General features: G+C 34.6%; 1 protein-coding gene across 3 annotated transcripts; it reads left to right on the plus strand.

Annotated features, from left to right (window-relative positions):
* The first annotated feature begins 1,594 nt into the window (after positions 1–1,594).
* Positions 1,595–18,181, plus strand: LOC142526746 (DNA mismatch repair protein MLH3). Of its 3 annotated transcripts, XM_075631430.1 has the most exons (26): positions 1,595–1,776; positions 2,195–2,263; positions 3,007–3,153; positions 3,555–3,606; positions 3,914–3,961; positions 8,402–8,556; positions 8,636–8,693; positions 8,954–9,011; positions 9,138–9,227; positions 9,354–9,513; positions 9,600–9,615; positions 9,705–9,928; positions 10,733–10,802; positions 12,077–13,468; positions 13,558–13,609; positions 13,766–13,845; positions 14,099–14,166; positions 14,280–14,477; positions 15,844–15,888; positions 15,963–16,016; positions 16,118–16,224; positions 16,427–16,475; positions 17,146–17,205; positions 17,307–17,379; positions 17,575–17,660; positions 17,983–18,181. In XM_075631430.1, exons 3-26 carry the CDS (start codon positions 3,028–3,030, stop codon positions 18,139–18,141), a joined length of 3,480 nt encoding a protein of 1,159 aa, XP_075487545.1. In that variant the 5' UTR covers positions 1,595–1,776; positions 2,195–2,263; positions 3,007–3,027; the 3' UTR covers positions 18,142–18,181. The 3 variants fall into 3 exon arrangements, with proteins under 3 accessions (XP_075487545.1, XP_075487465.1, XP_075487627.1); XM_075631350.1 differs by lacking the exon at positions 2,195–2,263; XM_075631512.1 differs by lacking the exon at positions 2,195–2,263 and having other exon boundaries at positions 17,307–17,373.
* The last annotated feature ends 292 nt before the right edge of the window (positions 18,182–18,473 follow it).

Genomic DNA, 18,473 nt, shown 5'->3' on the forward strand with positions numbered 1-18,473 from the left:
CATTTACGTTCTTGCTAAATTGATCTCACTGAACTCCCTTGTCTTTGTTTACAATGAATTCGTGACAATGTTTTTCTTGCACCAGATATGGGTCAGTTTCAGGTTAGAGGAAGCAATCTGATGTTGGAACAGGATATTGCTATATATTAATGCTACAAATAAAATTAATATATTATCTAAGGTTGTGTTTGGATTGATAAATTTGAAATGCTTTTTTTTAGTTTAGAGAAAGATCTTAAACTTCAAATTCAATCTTGACTTGTTTATATAATATTTTATATTAAGTATGATGTATTTTTAGTTCTCTTATTGTCATTTATTTTGCATGTGTAAATAAGTAAGATGTGGTTTATCCATAATTTCAAATTCTTTTTTTTATGTTCACCCTAATCCAATTGAGCAAAATTGCATTCCGTATTCGTTATTTGGAAAGCTTTTGCACCACCATACTAAGGTTACATCTTGCTTTAAAGAAGGCCGATTACTGATAAGAAATGAAAATAGCACAAATTCGTGTATGTAACATTACATTTTTGAAGGAATCAAAAACCATTGCATGCATCAATCTAATAGATGTTCATGTGTTATGGGCATATGATACTAATTTATTCTACACAAACATCATCGCCAATTTTTTAGCCTTTTACTACATAGTTCTCGCCAAAAAATTGCCATAAAAAGAAAAAAATTATTAATTAATATTAATATATTTACCTATCACATCAAATATTTGAAAACAAATAATAAATAAATGCATAAATAAATAAATTTTGAAGTTTTTTCATATTTTTTAAAATTCAAATTTAAATGTTTATGTTGGTTATATCATTTTATTTAATTTTGGTTATGATTTTGAGTTTTGTGCTATTTGTAATATTTTTAATTTTTATTACTCTGTATCATATTAAATAAAATGTAAATTTTTTTTTATAATATTAAGTTTTTCAACTTTTTAAAAGAGTGTCGTCGTGAATTTTAGATATTGATTATCCGTAAATTGATATTATATCTTAATTAGAACTTTAATATAATTTTTTTAAATTGACACAAGTTTTGACTTCTGAAAATATTTATTTATTGTTTAAAATTTTTATAAACAAAATAATATTTGGTTTTTTAGATATATTTATCTATGTTTTTATCAATAACATTTTCACTCAATCAAGATAAAAAATTCAATTTAACTACAAAGTATTGTTATTCTAGTTTAAATGTTGTCTATAATATAATATTTTGACATATTAATTTCTTATAATAATATTTAAAATTTCAATATATTCATTATATTATATCAATAATTATTCAAACGCTAATATTTACTCATTTTAATAATTAGTTATATAAAATAACACATCATACATCAACATGGAGAAAGTAGTAATACAAGCAATAGAAAGTTGATAATTTCCGAAATTTTTTTGCTAATGATTCACACTTTATATTTATTATTAAATTTGGTTATTTTAAAAAATAATTATAAAATAATTTCCTAACACATGATGTTTGTTTTTGATTCACACGTTTCCTTAATTAATAATTAATAATAATTAATAATTAATTAATTCTCCTATAAAAACAGCTGACTTTTTGAAATAGGAACTCGAAAGGTCTGCCGACTTAACTTCCCCCCCGCTCCTTTCCTCAAACAACACCAAACTTACACAAACACCACGAGGTTTACTTCATCGGATCGGACTGAATCCACCGCCAGATGCTGTCCGCAGTTCGATCGTTGGTGCCACCTCTCTGAGGCTCTTGCCTCCGAGTCATCACGAGGTACGCCTATGGATTCATTCCTCTGATTGTTGTTATTATGAATAAAACCCTAATTTCGTAGTCCATCTTTCCTTTTGCGCGTCTGAAGCTTGGATTGATTGGATGGAGAACGTTTTTGTGTTTTGTTTATGATAATATCTGAACCTAGTTGTCGTTTTGTTAAAAGTTTTCTGTAGCTCGTGGGTACCATTCCCAGTCAGGGAGAAAACTCTGGGGGTACTCGTAGTTTAGAGGTTCAGTCATGCTACATAAGGAGTAATCAATTGCTGACTTTTCTTTTTCCTGTTTTTTTGGAATATAGGTGTAGTTACACATGAATTTGGATACTTTTGGGAGCGACTGGGTGGTTGCCTCTGAGTCATCTTGCATTATACTTTTCTTATAACTTTTGTTCGTTTCCGTGTTTAATTGTTGACAGAACATGAGCCCACCAGATGCCTGACATTTCTCAGTTTCAATAAAATGTTGATGTTCTTTGGCCAGTGCGGTCTTTTGGAGTAAAAATATAAAGCATTTACTTCACAATAATTAGATTACATAATCTAAGTATAAATCGGAATGTGAAATCTGCTATTCTAACCTGACACAAAATAGATTACATATTTTGTAGTTGCCACTAGAACAAAATGCTGGTAAATTCTTTCTGAATGGCAGTTCTAATTGGTTCGATTTCAAAATTTCAGTTGTTTTAAATCGTTTATTTTTCTTCAAAAAAAATCGTTAGTTATCCATAAAGGCCAAAATATAGGATCTATGAAATGAATAAAACTTAACCAAACACAACTTGTTCATCTTGTTTAATATAACTCCATAAACGCCATTAAATCACAAACCATCGGTATAAAAAAGAAGAAGAGAGAATCAGCAACATGGTGTTAGTGAATCTACTGGCTCTCATAATGAAAAATCCGACATATGATTCTTTTGGTTTAGCTTCATGCGTTCCTGATCGATACTCTGATTTTGGATTTCTCTCTCTGGTAGAATGATTCTCCTTGAGCCCCTGTAATCTATTTACTGTAGTAATTAAGTGGTCTAGGTTTTATGGTATGTTTGCAAAAATGTACAAATGTATTCCGATTTTTATATGTTTGATGGCTGAGAAAAGATCGTCTAAGATGTTAACGTTATGGAGAAAATGTTGAGCACAATATATTTTTTTGGAAAGATTATTTCATTTGATTGTAGAAGCTTTATGACGTATTTCTGTTTTGGCGTTTTGGTTTGTAGAATTTGTTGGGGTATCGCTTGATGAAGCGCATCAAGGGTTTACCAGAGGCGGTTCACAGTTCCATGCGTTCAGGAGTTGTAATATGTGATTTGACAAGGATTGTTGAAGAGCTCGTTCTTAATAGCATTGATGCAGGTGCTACCGAGGTATGCTGCTCATGGGATTTCTTTATGTTGAGCGTGGTAATATGATTTCTAATTGGTTACCTCATATTTAAGTGCAGTATCTTCTCTGAAAAAAGGAAAATTTTATATGCTTTTCTTTTGATAATGGACACAAAAAGAATGTTGTTTTCCATTGTATATCCATTGCAGGATTCAAAATGGTTATGGTGGTGTTTCGTGCAATTATTCTATCAATTTGTGCAGGCATAAAAATTTTTTAGTTTTCAGAAATAATTTATGGATCAAATTTCTGTTGATGGAACCTATAGTAGCGCAACCAAGACTTTTGCAGTTTCCATAGCCCGATTATAATTTTAGATACCTCTCGATATTTTACGCTTTACTTTTTGAGTTCTCAAAAGTTACTCGAATTGCTGCACCAGGTCTCTGTTGCGGTCAGGGTTGGTAATTGCTATATTAAAGTGGTGGATAATGGTAAGTTCCTTTATTATATGTTTCCATTTCTCTTATTATTATGGATGAAACTGAAATAACTAGTCCAATGTACACTATAATTTTCAATATCTGCATATTTTAAGGAGATGGAAGAGAGTTTCAATATTTTGTATTATGCGTTGTTTACGATGATTTTTTGCATTTTGTTCCTTTTGTTGGTATTATGATTTTCTTTCCATCTCTTGATCGTTAACTTAATCAACAGGGGTTCAACAATTTTTTTATCTTTCCCTTTTCTGATAGAAAATGGATTCATCATTCTTTTAATATGTATTTTCTATGATAGGATCTGGTATTACACGGGATGGATTGGTGCTTCTGGGAGAACAATATGGTAATGGCTGAATTTATTAGTTTTGGTTGATCTCTGCATTTGTAACTGGTGTGAGTAAAGTTATGTCCGCCAGCAAGATGTAACATAGTTATTTAAAGGTGCACCTATCATTGCTCTTGGGTAATTACCCGGGCGCATGCCTTGAAACAGGGGCGCCTAAAACACGCTCTTATGCCCAGGCACAAGCCTGCGTGAGGTGCAGAAGCTAGCGCCTCATGAAATTGGTCTGCAATCTTTTGTATAATCAACAATAACCCTAGCCCAACCAAATTGAAGCACAATTACCAAAGCCCATAGCTATTTAATAAAAAAAGGCCCTGCGTGCATGTAACGGCGTGCGATAGACTTTTCATCTCCCTTGAACTTTCAATTCTAATTTCTAATTATCGGCGTGTAGCAGATTAAGCCCAACACAGCAGTTTTGGTTTCTCGATTTCTAGCAATTCAAATAAATTAGAAGGCAGCCTTATTCCCTTTTTCTTTTTTCCAATTGCTCTTACTGCTTCCAGTTTTTTCAATGCTCCTTAGTCCTAATCTCCTTTAAAGCCTGTTCTTGCCAATAGAAATGTCCAATTTTGAATCATCAGCCCTTCAAAAAGATCCAGCTTTGAATTATGCGACATTAGTACACCCAAAAAATACCAATAAAGTTAAGGTCAATATTTTTGGGAAAATAACTAATGGTGAGATTTATCTGACATAAGCTCCATCTTGTTGGGGGCAATAGAAATACGAAAACTTGCTCAAAATGTCCATAACATGTGAAAGAAGAAATGTGTTGTTATATGACAAAAAAGAAAGAAGTGAAAAATCAAATGTAAGTGATCCCTCACGTTGATGAAGTTGCAGAAGGACAAGTATACTTGGAAGTTGAAGAAGATGTCCCAGCAAAAGGAAAACGACCTATATCAGCTCCAGTTGATCAGTGTTCTAGTATCACACCTGGTTTTCAAAGGAAGAAACTAAAACAAACTTGCCCAATTGATTTATATTTTCGACAAGATGGTGACGAGATTGTGAAGCAATGGAAGAAAAAAGATGTAAAGCTCTGTGATGAAAATAAAAAAAATTGAGGCAGAATTAATTGTGTTAGGAGATCTAGACCATAACGTAGCTGCAACGTATGTGTTACCTCTCCAACCTTCTGAATAATTTTGAAAAGCACATAACTCCCCACACCAAGCTCTCGATTCTCTTTTATTCCCCCCTCCCCCCATGACAACTCCCCATTTGATTTTCCCTTGGTATACATTTTGAATTGTGGGCTTTTCCATTCTACCCATTGGACTCACTTCCTTTTGGTCTGTAACAATGACATAGGTCAGTTTCAACTTTACGGCTGGTCCTTCTGCATGTTTGTAAGAATGTTGGCTATGGAGAAAGCAGGATGGCATGAATGACTAAAGGCTTTATTAATCTGAACTCGAATTTCCTTAGGTAATTTTGATTTGGAGAATTTGGTGTTATTAACTACCTATTCATGTTACATTATTACCCAAATGGGAGACTATTGCCAATTGCTTTGGTTCATATGTGATCACCTGGATTTTAGACTAAGAATTTTGTTCATAGCAAATTCAAGCGGAGACATTTTCAGCTGTAATGGGAGAACAATTTTCAAAGGTTTAATATTAAGTGGCATGGCTATAAGTATAAGATTGGGTGCATTACAATTACCTTCACCTAAAGATTGAACACTGATAAAAATTATAGTTGTGGTAACAATATGATTCAAATCTCTTTAAATGCTACAACCTTGGCTCCACGATTCGGCCCCCTCTGTCGGTAGGGGCAATTGCCACTTCCAACAATTCCTCTCATAATAATTGTACAAATTTGCAATTATAGTTATAGGAATCAAATGCTTGACCTTGGTTCTAATACGAATTATAACATCAAGTATTTGTCGTTTTATCAAAATTTATAGTAGATTATCAATTTTTTGAGCTATGCAACAATCCAAGTTGTGCATTTCAACCGTTCTACAGGGTTTATACAATCGTCGCTTCCAATAATTCCAAGATTTTAAAATTCGCTATGCACTAGTTGGGCGTTATATCAGTGCTTAGTGCCTGGGACGCTTAGGCAGAGACTAGGCGCCGCTAGGCAGATTCCACGGTATCAAAAGATTTGTAATGGTTCTTAGAATAAATTTCAGCTCAAACTTTGTTAAAATCCAATTGACACGTGGACCAATTCTCCTTCTGCTTAAGGCGAGTCAAGATAACAGGCAATGCAAGAGAAATCAGAGTAAATAAAAAAATTACTTTTAGGCCTTAGTGTGTTAGATCGATTTCTTGTGTGCGTGAAGTAAGCAGACAAAAAGATGAGAGTTGTGTGTTGGACAAGCGCAAGTCAACAAATCATGGTTTTAATTGGACTTCATTTCCAAAAAATCAGTGTTGTAAATGGCAGTCGTGGCGGCCGCCTAAGCGGTAGGGGCCCTCGACACCCCCCCTCCCCCGCCTTAGCATCAGACGGCTTCTTTAGGTGGCCCTAAGCAATCTGGCGGGCGAGGCGGTCAGACAAGCGGCGGAGGTGGGCGAGCAGGCTGCCGAAGCGTGTAAAAAGAAGGCAAGAAGAAGCAATTTGAGCTAGGTTTTCGAATTTTAAAGAAAAACAAGATACAATATCAAATTTAAAAAGAAGACAAGGAGAAGCGGCCGAGGTGTGTAAAGAGAATAAGCCATTTGAGCTAGGGTTTCGAGTTTTAAAGAATAACGAGATACAATGTCAACTTTAAAGAGAAGACAAGAAAATGCTGCCGAGGCGTGTAAAGAGAAGACAAGAAGAAGCCGTTTGATTCTAGGGTTTTGTATTTTTGGGCCAATCGGTCTGTATCCCATTAAGAAACGGGCCATGAGTCTTCTATAATGAATTGTTGGGCTTCAAAACAACTCGATAGACTTGGAATGAAAATGCTATTGCTTAAAAAAATTCAACCGGCTAGGCGGTGGCGGTGCTTAGGCGGCCGAGGCAGTAGGCGGTCACTGACTGCCCCGCCATCGCTCCCGCCATTTACTACACTCAAAAAATTAAAAGCAGAAACTTATAATTTTTCTCCATGTAATGTTCTGGATTTAATAGAGCTTTCAAAAATTTAAAGCCAAAAAAAATCTCAGAAAAATACTATGGCCGCCTAATCCCGTCTAGGCGCCCTTGCCACCTAGGCTGGCCACCTAGCACCTTTTCGGTGTGGTAGAGTGGAGCCTAGTGCCTAGGCGGCCTCCTGACCTGAGTTTTAGAACACTGAATAATTCCAATATTTGATTAGCTAGTATGTCCCGAATTAAATAAAATTAAGAATAGAGACCGGGTTGTAGCCCAATGGTCTCACCCCCTGCCGGATTAGCCGGTTCCCCGGGTTCGATCCCCCCTCCCCCGTGAGTTGTAATAAAAAAATAAAAATAAATAAAATTAAGAATAATGGCTTGGAGTTCAGCTCTAGAATTTTTATGTTTCCGCCAAACACAAGATCAAGGAAGAAATACTGATATTTTTGTTTCAAAAAACAGAGGCTATGTATCTTTGTTTAATTTTTCAGCCTTCTTTCTCCGTTTCTGAAATAAAAGTTCACAGCTTCCCAAAAAATTATTATTGTATTATGTTCTAATCCTGTGTATTATTTTTCAAAATTTTAAAAGATACTATATACTATTAAAAGAAAGTTCTCACCCAACGTATTTTTATATGAATGAAATCTCCATTATGGAATGTTCCCTTGGAAAGAAACTCGGCATTCATCAATTCTCCAATATATTTTCCAGAAAACACTGAATGTAATTATCCTGGGTAGAAGCAAGCGGCAACAGTTTCTTTTTTCTTCCAGAAAATGGTTTTGAATACGTGAACCACACTATTTGTTGCAATTACCTACCTGTAATACTCTTGCTTTGCTTCTTTGTCAGTTGGTAGCGAGGCAAACCCAGGTGAAATCTGTCAGAAAGACTTGGAATTCATGCTGCCTCTGCTTTACTTCTAAATTTCTCTTTGGAGATACTTTTGACAAATTAGTTTACAAAGTGGCAGAAAAGTGTGAATGACAAACACAGTAATTTCCATTATTTTATGTTCGAAAACTGTAAACCATCAAATTTTTGTAACCTGCTCAGTCTGATTTCCAATTGTTGCAGACCACAGCTTTCAGATTAGAAGAAGGTTGGCTTCATTTAATTGTTTTTAGCAGTTTTAATATTGATGTAAGATTTTGAGATTGATTATTTAATATATATCATCAAAACTTAGTTAAAAGTAGTTCTTCCATTTATTGGAGAAAATTGGAGACTTAAATTGGTCTACTGGTGAGATTGAAAGTATTAATTGATTTCAGAGTTTAGTTGAAGCTTATGCCATTGATAGAGTGAAGTGGTCGAGTCCGGAGACTGGAATTATTTAATATACTACATCATCAAAACTTAGTGTTATTATTTGTGCAAATAGCAACATCAAAGTTTGTTCCCGTGGATTCGGTGGATGCTGGTATGGAAAGCTTTGACTTTCATGGAGAAACTCTGTGCTCAATTTCTGATATTTCTTTGCTTGAAATTGTGACAAAAGCACGTGGAAGGCCAAATGGATATAAAAAGATAATGAAGGTACGGGGATCATGAAACTTACAACACATTATTTCGATGCAACTGTTCCCGTTTTATCATATTTTTATTCTTTTCGCAGAACCGCAAGTGTTTGTTTCTTTCCATAAGTGATGATAGACTAGATTCAGGCACTACAGGTATTATTAATTGTTGTCAAAAGCTTCATCATCAGTTGTTTTTGTTTCAAACCAGAGTTTGATATTTTGTGCTCTGGTACAATATTCACTTACCACGAGGCAGTTCTATTTTCATTTAAAGATAGGCATCAAATTGCGATATGTATTAACAAGTGGGCAGAAAAACTTAATTTATTTCTATTGCTTTTATCTGCCAGTCCGTGTCACATCATAGCCTTTTTCTTTTACTAAAAAATATCCTTTTCTTTTGCTGATTGCAGTTACTGCTCGTGATATATTTTACAATCAACCAGTTCGCAGGAAACACATGGAATCCAGGTTCAATTGGCAATATTGAACATTAAGTTTCGGAAGCTCTACAATATTCCATTAACGATTTTACTTTAGTGCATACGGAATTTGTTCTTGCCTGACGTGGTTATGTGCATATATCTGGAATTGTAGTCCCAAGGTCTTGGAATCCATCAGAATGAGTGTGCTAAGAATTTCCCTCATTCATGTGAATGTCTCCTTTAAAGTCATGGATTCAGAGAGGTATAATTCCTCTCAGCTTCTAATTGTTTCCGTTAGAAGTACTGTTAGAAGGTTATTATTATTTTTATTTTTATATTCTAAACGCAACTATTGAAGCTTCTTTTTAATATTTTCCTTTAAATGCAGTGCATGTGAGCTGCTTCACGTTGGACCTTCCCACCCTCCTTTGTCAATGCTTTTTAATAATTCCATGAGTGGGGGAGCTTTGCATAGATTGAACATATCTAGTGGTGCATTGAACGTTTCTGGACATATCTCTCCCCCTTTGCAAAATTTTTCTCTAAAGGTATGGTGACTTGCATGATGCTTAACAGTGGTCATTTAATTTACAAATAGCATCGGTGTTTCTGATTGAAGGTTCCTTCTGTGCAGGTGATACAATATATATGTATCCATGTCTATATTGTTGTTTGTAAAAGTTGTTATTCGGTGAAGAAGTGTCATTTGGAATCTTTTTTTCTTGACCACAAATGGCAGACATCAATTCAAGATTTATTTGCAAAGGACCAATACATAAACTATTGAATCAGTTGGCAACTAAATTTGATATATCGAATTCATCAAAGCCTACTGCTGGTTCCCAAAGCGTGAAACGAAATAAGGGTCAGATGGGTCCAGCATTCGTTTTGAATCTAAGCTGCCCAAGATCTTACTATGATATAGTTGCTTCTGAGCAATCAAGGACCTCAGTTGAATTTAAGGTAGTGTCCCCTTGTGCTATTCAGGTTTTGAAATTTCACATCAGTGCTTTCTGGAAGCTGTAAAAAACAACATATATTCAACTTATGATGCTTTTTAATATTTTTTACTTATGATATGCCAAGTGAAAGCACATAAAAATAGATAGATTCCATGTATTTGGTCATGCTTTGTTGTTTATGATTTCTACATGTTAGTTGAGAAAATCTGGTTGGCTACAATCAATTCAGGGCTGGGTTCAGGCTACTATATGTGGAGAGAGGATTTCAAGGGTGTGTTTACAATAACTTCTACCTTTAAATTAGCGATAAAATTTATAGATTTTGAAGAAGTTTGGAATACACAGAAGGGAATTTTGTTCGAAAACAAAAGTAAATAGCTGAAAATCAGAAGTGAACAATGTTTAATAAATAAGCTATTCAAATACTAATTTTAAAGAAGAATCACTTTTGTAGAAGTAGAATCAACGTCCCAATAATATCTGAATTTCAATTAAATTATATAGAAGTTAACGCAGAATCTGGGTTTAAGAAACACACAAAACTAATTTTTTTAAGCCAAAAGATAAGTATCACTTTTTTTTTATTGGTTGCAAACACTTTCTAATATTGTTCTGGAATTCAACTCATCCACAAACTTGTTTTTTCAAAATTTTCTGGACGTGGTAAGTGAAAGTTCACTAGTGTTTTCTGCTTTGTTTTAAAGTTTACTTGCAATGCAAGGAATCTTTGTTTTTCGATGGGGAAATTTGCTCTACAAAGGCATATATTTCCCTGTATTTACCATGTTTACTTTTTCTTTATCAGGATTGGGGTCCTGTACTTTCTTGCATTGAGAATGGCGTCGTCAACCTTTGGACTGAGAATCTGTCTCATGGTAATGGACTATGCAGCTGGTAAAATTATATTTTAAGCTTCAGTCCAGTTCATTTTTTATGTCCTAAAGAAAAATTGATCTTCCAGGGTGGAGATTGTTTGATTAATCGATAGAGTGATGCCCGTTACTTGTGGATCAAAATTATTGTATCCATTTTTTCCCTTTGTGCATGTCCCTGCTGGATTTTTTGGAAAATAAAAAAGACTTGTATTTTTTTAAATTGTTTTTTTTCCCTCTGATAATTTGTTATCCTTTCAGGCATAATATTTAGACATGTCTAAAACATTTTTACGCTGGTCTATTTACCAATATTTTGATTTGATATTTTGATTGCTCTGGGCCCAAACCATGCCAACTCGTAATTGTGTGATCTGCGTCCAACTGAGAAAATGCTTAATTTATACAAAAAAAAAAAAGAACATGCTTATTTCTTTTTTTATGCCTTCTTGTCTTGCATTAATTTTTGCTTCGATATTTTTATCTCAAACACTCTCAATCATGAGTTCTCTTTGTATGTGGACTTATGTTTTGGATCACACTGCATGTCTAACTGCTTCTCGTTTCATGTACTTATCCCGCAGATCAAATTAAAATACTTTTCTCTGTACAAACTCTCTGCTCAAGTAGTTAAGTTCCATTCATAGCTCATCCCTGTACACAGTCCAACCTGCAAAAATATGTATTTCACGATGGGAAATTTTTAACAAGAGCAATTTATACATACAAATAAATCACTCGCCGTGGGAGGCTTGGCTTTTATGTCTCGGACCAAAAATTTTGTACCATATGGATTCTAAGATCTTTCATTGATGAATATTTATTTGTAGAGTGTTATAATAATGGCAGCAGGAAACTTCAGTAGCAGTGATGAATCGATGACACTTGTTTTTCCCTCTTTATTAAAGTTTGCATATACCAGCCGACTGTCCCAAAATGAAATGTTTCATTTTCCCTCATAACATTTTCCTTAAAAATGTTTCTATATAAAAAAATTGTGAGTTTGTTCACTGAGTTACACCACTACGTTAGAGATTATGAAGTAAAATTACTGAAATTTAATTATTTCTGAGTCACATTTAAAACTCCATGCCAATTCAATAATGGCCCAAATAAAGGGAACAGATAGATTATGTGCTATTTTGGTGCATGAAGCCCTTTTTATAATGGCAGACAATATGACGCCATTGCTGCTTCTCTTATCTTGCTCCATTTCGCTGCCTCTATATATTGATATGTTTAATTATTTTCTTTGCTGGGGGAAAATGATATGCCAGCCACTTTTGAAAGTGGAAGAAAGAGATTCAGGGGACAGAATATCCCAACTTCTATAGATCTTGATACCCCACAGCTGAAGAAGCTATCTGAAAATTATGATAATTTTCATGCTTGGGAGGAGTGCACATCTTCACGCAGAGAAATTTCCCCAACAATTTATAAGGTTAAAAAGCATCAAAGTGGGGCTGGTTTTTGGCCTGATACCGACTACTTAAGTCGATCGTGCAATCAATCTCAATCTGGTCGCAGAGTATCGAAAAATGAAGATAGTATCTGCCATCGAAATCCTTGCTGTGTTTTCTATCCAGATTGTTACCACTTTATTGGATATTCATCTGATAAACAAGAGGCTGGCATGTCATTTCCAGAAATGGGGGATTTCTTACAAAAAACCGATGGTGACACAAATAACATGTCAATGAGTAGGACATCTGTTGGTTGCCTTGCACTTGGCGATGATCTACCTATTAATCGGGATCTGAGAAAATCTCTGAGGCGCTGCTACTTTCAAAGAAGCTTTCCACATGACAGAAAATCATCTGCAAATGATGAAAGATCTGAATTTGAAAGTGAGGACTTGAGAATACAGGAAAAGTGGGTTGATTGTGATAAGAACGTTGAGAATGAAATTTGTCCTGTCTTTTATGGAAGAGATGTACCGTGCAATAAAGAACCACCATTTCAAGCTTCTCCTATGATTCCATATGACACACATGAAGACTTAGAGTTCATGATAAGAGACTCCTTGGATTCAACTGAAGTATTTAGTGACATCATATCTGACTCCTGTAAACATTTCTTGAACTGCAAGTCAAGTCAGCAATCTTCTGGTTCTGGATGGTGCCCCATGACAGCAAAACAAATTGTTGGGACCAAGTTTCCGGAAACTCTGGTTGAAAGTCACTCTGAATTTGATGAAGATTCTATACATGGATATTTCATTCATAGAGAAGATGATGATCTCGTAGGCGGCAATTCAAGTTTGAAAGGAAATTGGTTGCGGCAAAGTTGCTCAATTATGAACTCTTTCCTTGATCAAAAGAAAGGAATTGGGGATTATGATTGGGATGACTTTGAGAATTCTCCATCTCAAGATCCTTTAGAAACATTTTGCGAAACTGATTGGTCTCCTTTACCTTTTTTCAATGACAAGAGTTCCAAAAGATACTCAGTGTCATCATTCGATCATGCTCCTTTGTTGGAGAATGACTGCGGAAGACCGAACGATAGGATGCAAGAGAGAACATCTAATAGAAAGAAAAGCTCAATAAGGAGCCGTTCAGCTCCACCATGTTACAAAGGCAAGAAGAGATTTTTTGGTTTGAGTGATTCTTCCAGCGTGTCCGCAAGAAGCAGCTGTCAGATGATCGCCAAAACACTGTTATCTACAGGTGTTACTTCCACAGCCTGCTATTTTTTATTTATTCAAATTTTCAAATAGAGCATTTATAACATAGGAGAAATTTAATGATTTGTGCAGGGCCTAGCAGCTTGAATTCTGCACTACTTCATGAAGAAAATGTGAGCTTAAGGTAGTTGCGGAAATCATTTGCTCAATACCGCTTTACTCTAGTGGAATAATCAGTTATATATTTTTAGTTTGCGCAAAGTTTTAGGTTTTCATGACGTCCTGTAAAAATTTTAGCTGATAAAAATTTTAACCCGAATCAATTTTGTCTTCTTCACAGGCCAGGGTTAGAAAGGACACCAGAGACCATCAAGATTCAGGATGACATATCACCAAAGACCAGCATGGAGACTGTTGGAAGTCAGTATTTTATTTATGCCAATTACAAATCACTTTTTGTTACCTTTGTAGGAAGTGTTTTACCTTCTCGTGCCATACATTAAAGTATCTATCCACTTGAATTTACTTGATCATTCATTGTTCATTATCCTGAATCTTTCAGTCTTACCTATCAATCATGTGGGATACATGAAACGATGGGATCTATATTATTACTCAGTGCAGGCCTAGGAAACGATTGTATATAATTCTTTTCTTGTTTTTTCATGAGTAGATTTTCAAGAAATCCACGAACCTTTGGATTCTGGACAGAAATGGAGAAAGTATTGTTTGCCCGCCGAGGTTAAGTTCGTTATTGGATATAAAATTTTGAAGTATTAGTGCAATTGCATGTGTTTTGCCACAGAATCTTCTGATTTATGGTTTCAGTAAAATCAACTTTATCATCCATACAGGGTGGGCGTGCACGTTGTTATAACAAAGATCAGGATACCATACTTGACATCTCCTCGGACTCCTTTCACCTTATGCGTGATTCATTAGTTCCTACAACCATTGATAAGACCTCCCTTGATGATGCCAAAGTTCTTAATCAGGTGGATAAGAAGTTCATTGCAGTTGTGGCTAGAGAAACCCTCATTGTGATTGATCAGGTCTTGCATTTTTAGCAACTATTCGGGGTGTTTTTTTTATATTCCTCCTTTTATGAGTTCTTGATTTTACTTGAGAAATTCAATAACTATATCAGTTAGTTTCTCAATTATAAATTCAGATCTTAGTCTTTTTACTCTGATTGAGCTAATTACCCAAATGTATATAGCGAGCGCTTGAATCATAGGCCAGACAGTGGCATATTGTTGGAGATTTTTGTGAGCTGTAACCTCTGAAATTTTTTTGGAGAAGAAAACAGGTGAAAATATTTAAAAAATATCAATTAAAATTTATCCTGGTGATCTCAATTTTCTCAATTTTTTATAATTTTTTGTTGATCTGCTTTTATTGTCAATCCTTTAGAATAATTTTCCAAATAAGAATTGGTCACGAATCATGTTAACTCCTGGGTTAAGAATTCTTCTGTTAATGGTAGTGCTTCCAAGTAGATTTAAGAGCTTGTAATTCTTTTACTTTCCTTGATGTTTAAATTGTATCAACATTAGTGAATCGTTAGCTGAATAGTTTAAATTTTTGTAAGTGTTGCTATTTTTAATGATGATACGTTATTGACTTTCTTTTAAATTTAAACTGGATCTAATTTTACAAATTTGGGCTTAAACACAAGAGCTTTATTAGCGTCAATTTGTGAGAGGTTAGGTCGACATCAAATTCTCCCATGGTTATGACATTGATGGACTATAGCTACAGAGTCAGTTGTTGTGTCCCGTATAATGTTTGTACCCTTGATAGAGGGGTGTAATTGTAAATCATTCTAATGGCTGTGCTTGTTTGGGTTTTCAGACTCAAGTCCCGTCTAAATTACATTTCATAATTTTATCTGCACCTTCCAAAACTTCTCTCAAATTTTGTTTTCAAGATTTCAATTGAGTTATTATCATATCACATTGCAAGACAACTATTTACAACATAATATATCATGCAAGTTCACATTTTTTCCTTCAAAGCTTCAAATGATCATTATTTTGTTTCATCTATTTCGATATTGTTACCTATTATAATTTTTTAAAATCACATCAACTTTCAAATTAATATTCAAAGTTTCAAACGATCATTATTTTATTTCATCTATTTTGAATATCCGTGTTTGATTCTACATTGAACATTTTGTGTGCATTCTTTTGTTTTCCCTCCTTACTTTCAATATGTGGATTAAAGATCATAACAGCTTCAATTTGTTATCCTTGAGAAACCATTTAACTTCATTGGTTTTCTTAAACTTTAAGAAATGCATAAACATCAACACACGGATGTTCTTGACTAATAACGTTGTATCATTCGAATATGGAACAATTTCAACATCTTCATGAATTGACTAATGCATTGAGGATTGGTTATTGTTTACAGCATGCTGCTGATGAGAGAATAAGACTGGAAGAATTACGCCACAAGGTAAAACAATTAGCTGATCAGAGATAGTAAGATGCTTTGTGAATTGTGATTTACTCATCTACTGCAAATACTAGGTGTTATCTGGAGAAATGAAGAAAATCACCTACCTGGATGCAGAGCAAGAAATGGTATTCCATCTACACATCATTAATCATCATGTTTTACAGATCAACCATTCTTTTCCAGAGTCTTTCGGTATTGAATTTGATGTTTCCGACAACGTACACAGGTCTTGCCGGAAATTGGATATCAGTTATTGCATAATTATGAGGAACAAATTCAGAAGTGGGGTTGGATATGCAATATTCATTCCCGTGGTACAGGTTCCTTCACAAGGTAATAGCCAACTCTTATGCAGCAGAAGTATTTTTCATTCTTCTGAAGGGACACATACCATGCTGTAAATATCCCAAATTCCTTCTTAACTGCAAACATTGACCTCCAATGGATTCTATTGTTGCGTATTTTGTTTATTTATAATGTAGTTTACGTTAACACGGGATAAACTGTCACTTATTTTTGTTATATTGGCTTGCAGAAGTATAGATTATCTACACAGACAGGCAACTGCTGTTAAACTTCTTGCGGTAAAGCTCTAATATTGTCCTGTTCTTGATGTACAGCTGACTTCCATTTCTTGCTGTTTCGGTGGCTATTTCATCTTACTGTAACTTGGCTTACCAGCCACTGTCTGGTCTAACTGTTTGTTCTTTGCCATTCATTCTCTTCATTTCAACGAACTTTTATGTTTCCATTTTATCCATAATCTAGGCATAGCGGACTGTTGCCATGTAGTAGTTGATGCATTAACCAACTTGACAATTTTTGTTTGGAACACAGCAGTCTTTTTCAAGATACATATTAAGTTAGATTGAATTGTGCTTCGTATCAAAAGTTGATGTTTTTTATGATGTTGCCTTGTAATTTGATGGGATTTATGTCTTAGTTTTTCCTTGTGTGTAATTGGGTGTCATATCCTAGCCTAGAAAGAGCAGGTGTATCGTTGAAGAAGCAATGTTTATTTTAGACCTTCAAGTTTTTTTAATGTCATTACTGTTTTTAGGATTCTCAGGAACAAATTCTATATCGACATTAAGTGCATTAGCATCAGTGAGGTCAATACGATGTTTTACAATTCACATTCTTACTAAGCCCTCTTTTGAAGCATTACCTCCCTCTTTTTTCAGCAATTTTACCTAACTCTGTTTCTATATTAACTTCTTTTATTTTTGGAAACCTTTTATTTATTAATTTCAGGTACCGTGTATTGTGGGTGTCAATTTAACCGATAGTGATCTGCTAGAATTTCTTCAACAGGTAAATTACTTACAATATTTTAATAACTATCATTTTATGACTACAACTTCAATTGCTTAAGTATTTTCTCCTCATGTGACACATGTTCTGCATCCCAACAGCTTGGTGATACGGATGGATCGTCGACCATACCTCCATCGGTTCATCGCGTACTTAATAGCAAAGCATGTAGGGGTATAGTCCTACTTCTTAATTACGAACAAGACACTGTTTTCCAATATATATAATATGAAAGTACTAGGTGCCCTTGTAGAGACTGAAGCCCGAGCACCGATGAGAAAAGGACATGATAGAAAGAATAACAAACACGCCAAATGAGAAAGGATTGTTGAAATTTTGTTCGTATTTTTAAATGATGTTGAATTGTAGGTGCGATCATGTTTGGAGATACATTACTGCCTTCCGAATGTTCCCTTATCGTTGAAGAGCTAAAACAGACTTCACTGTGTTTCCAGGTTAGCTTACGCTAATCAAGAAATTTTAAATCCCATCAATCAAAGCTGATTTTTCGTTTGTGCTTCTATTTTTCCACATTATCTATTTGCCTTTATCGAACTTTTAATAACATGGATCTCAAATGGTTAAAATTCTCGGTCTTAGTTTATAATTGTTGCATCTTTATCCATTTAAAAATTTATCGTTATGAATTTGAGAATATTTTAAAATGTTAAAAGTCCACATAAGAAATATATCATAAACTTTATAGCATAAATCTTGATTTCTGAAATATTGTGTTTGATTTTTAATAGTCTTTGACAAATTTATTCCTTTCGGCAGTGTGCTCATGGGAGACCAACCACTGTCCCGCTAGTCAACTTAGCCGTCCTGCGTGATAAGATAACTAAGCTTGGTTCACAGAAGTTGTGGCATGGATTACACCAACACGAGCTCAGCATACAACGCAGTGCACAGCGTCTAAGCTCTGCTATTGGTTAGCATGGACGTTGGTGTAGTGAATACTGGAAAGAATTACTCTTATCTGAATGCTCGTGATCCTTCTGGGCGATGCTGCTCTATCTTTACAAGAAATAATGCAGCTCCATTGGCAACAAGATTCGAAAAACATGCATGGTACCACACGAATGTCTTGTGTACTGACGATCTTTTGGCACATTTTTCCTTGTTAATGTCAATGGTACATGTATAATAAGCCGAGGCGCAGGAATAAGAAGTTAAAACATGGAATTCATTACAAAAGCAATTATTTTACATGAACCTTTTTGCTAATAATAATCCTTTTTTTTTTGTTTCTTTTGATCCGTAATCGT

Source organism: Primulina tabacum, chromosome 1, assembly GCF_025594145.1.
Source record: "Primulina tabacum isolate GXHZ01 chromosome 1, ASM2559414v2, whole genome shotgun sequence".
Classification (NCBI taxonomy): domain Eukaryota; kingdom Viridiplantae; phylum Streptophyta; class Magnoliopsida; order Lamiales; family Gesneriaceae; genus Primulina; species Primulina tabacum.

Bases quoted from the DNA above. Each gene is read 5' to 3' on its own strand.
- LOC142526746 (XM_075631430.1), top strand. From the start codon at position 3,028: ATGAAGCGCATCAAGGGTTTACCAGAGGCGGTTCACAGTTCCATGCGT. The intron at 9,228-9,353 runs GTATAATTCCTC...CTTTAAATGCAG, and splicing joins AAAGTCATGGATTCAGAGAG to TGCATGTGAGCTGCTTCACG. The intron at 9,929-10,732 runs GTAGTGTCCCCT...TTTCTTTATCAG, and splicing joins GGACCTCAGTTGAATTTAAG to GATTGGGGTCCTGTACTTTC.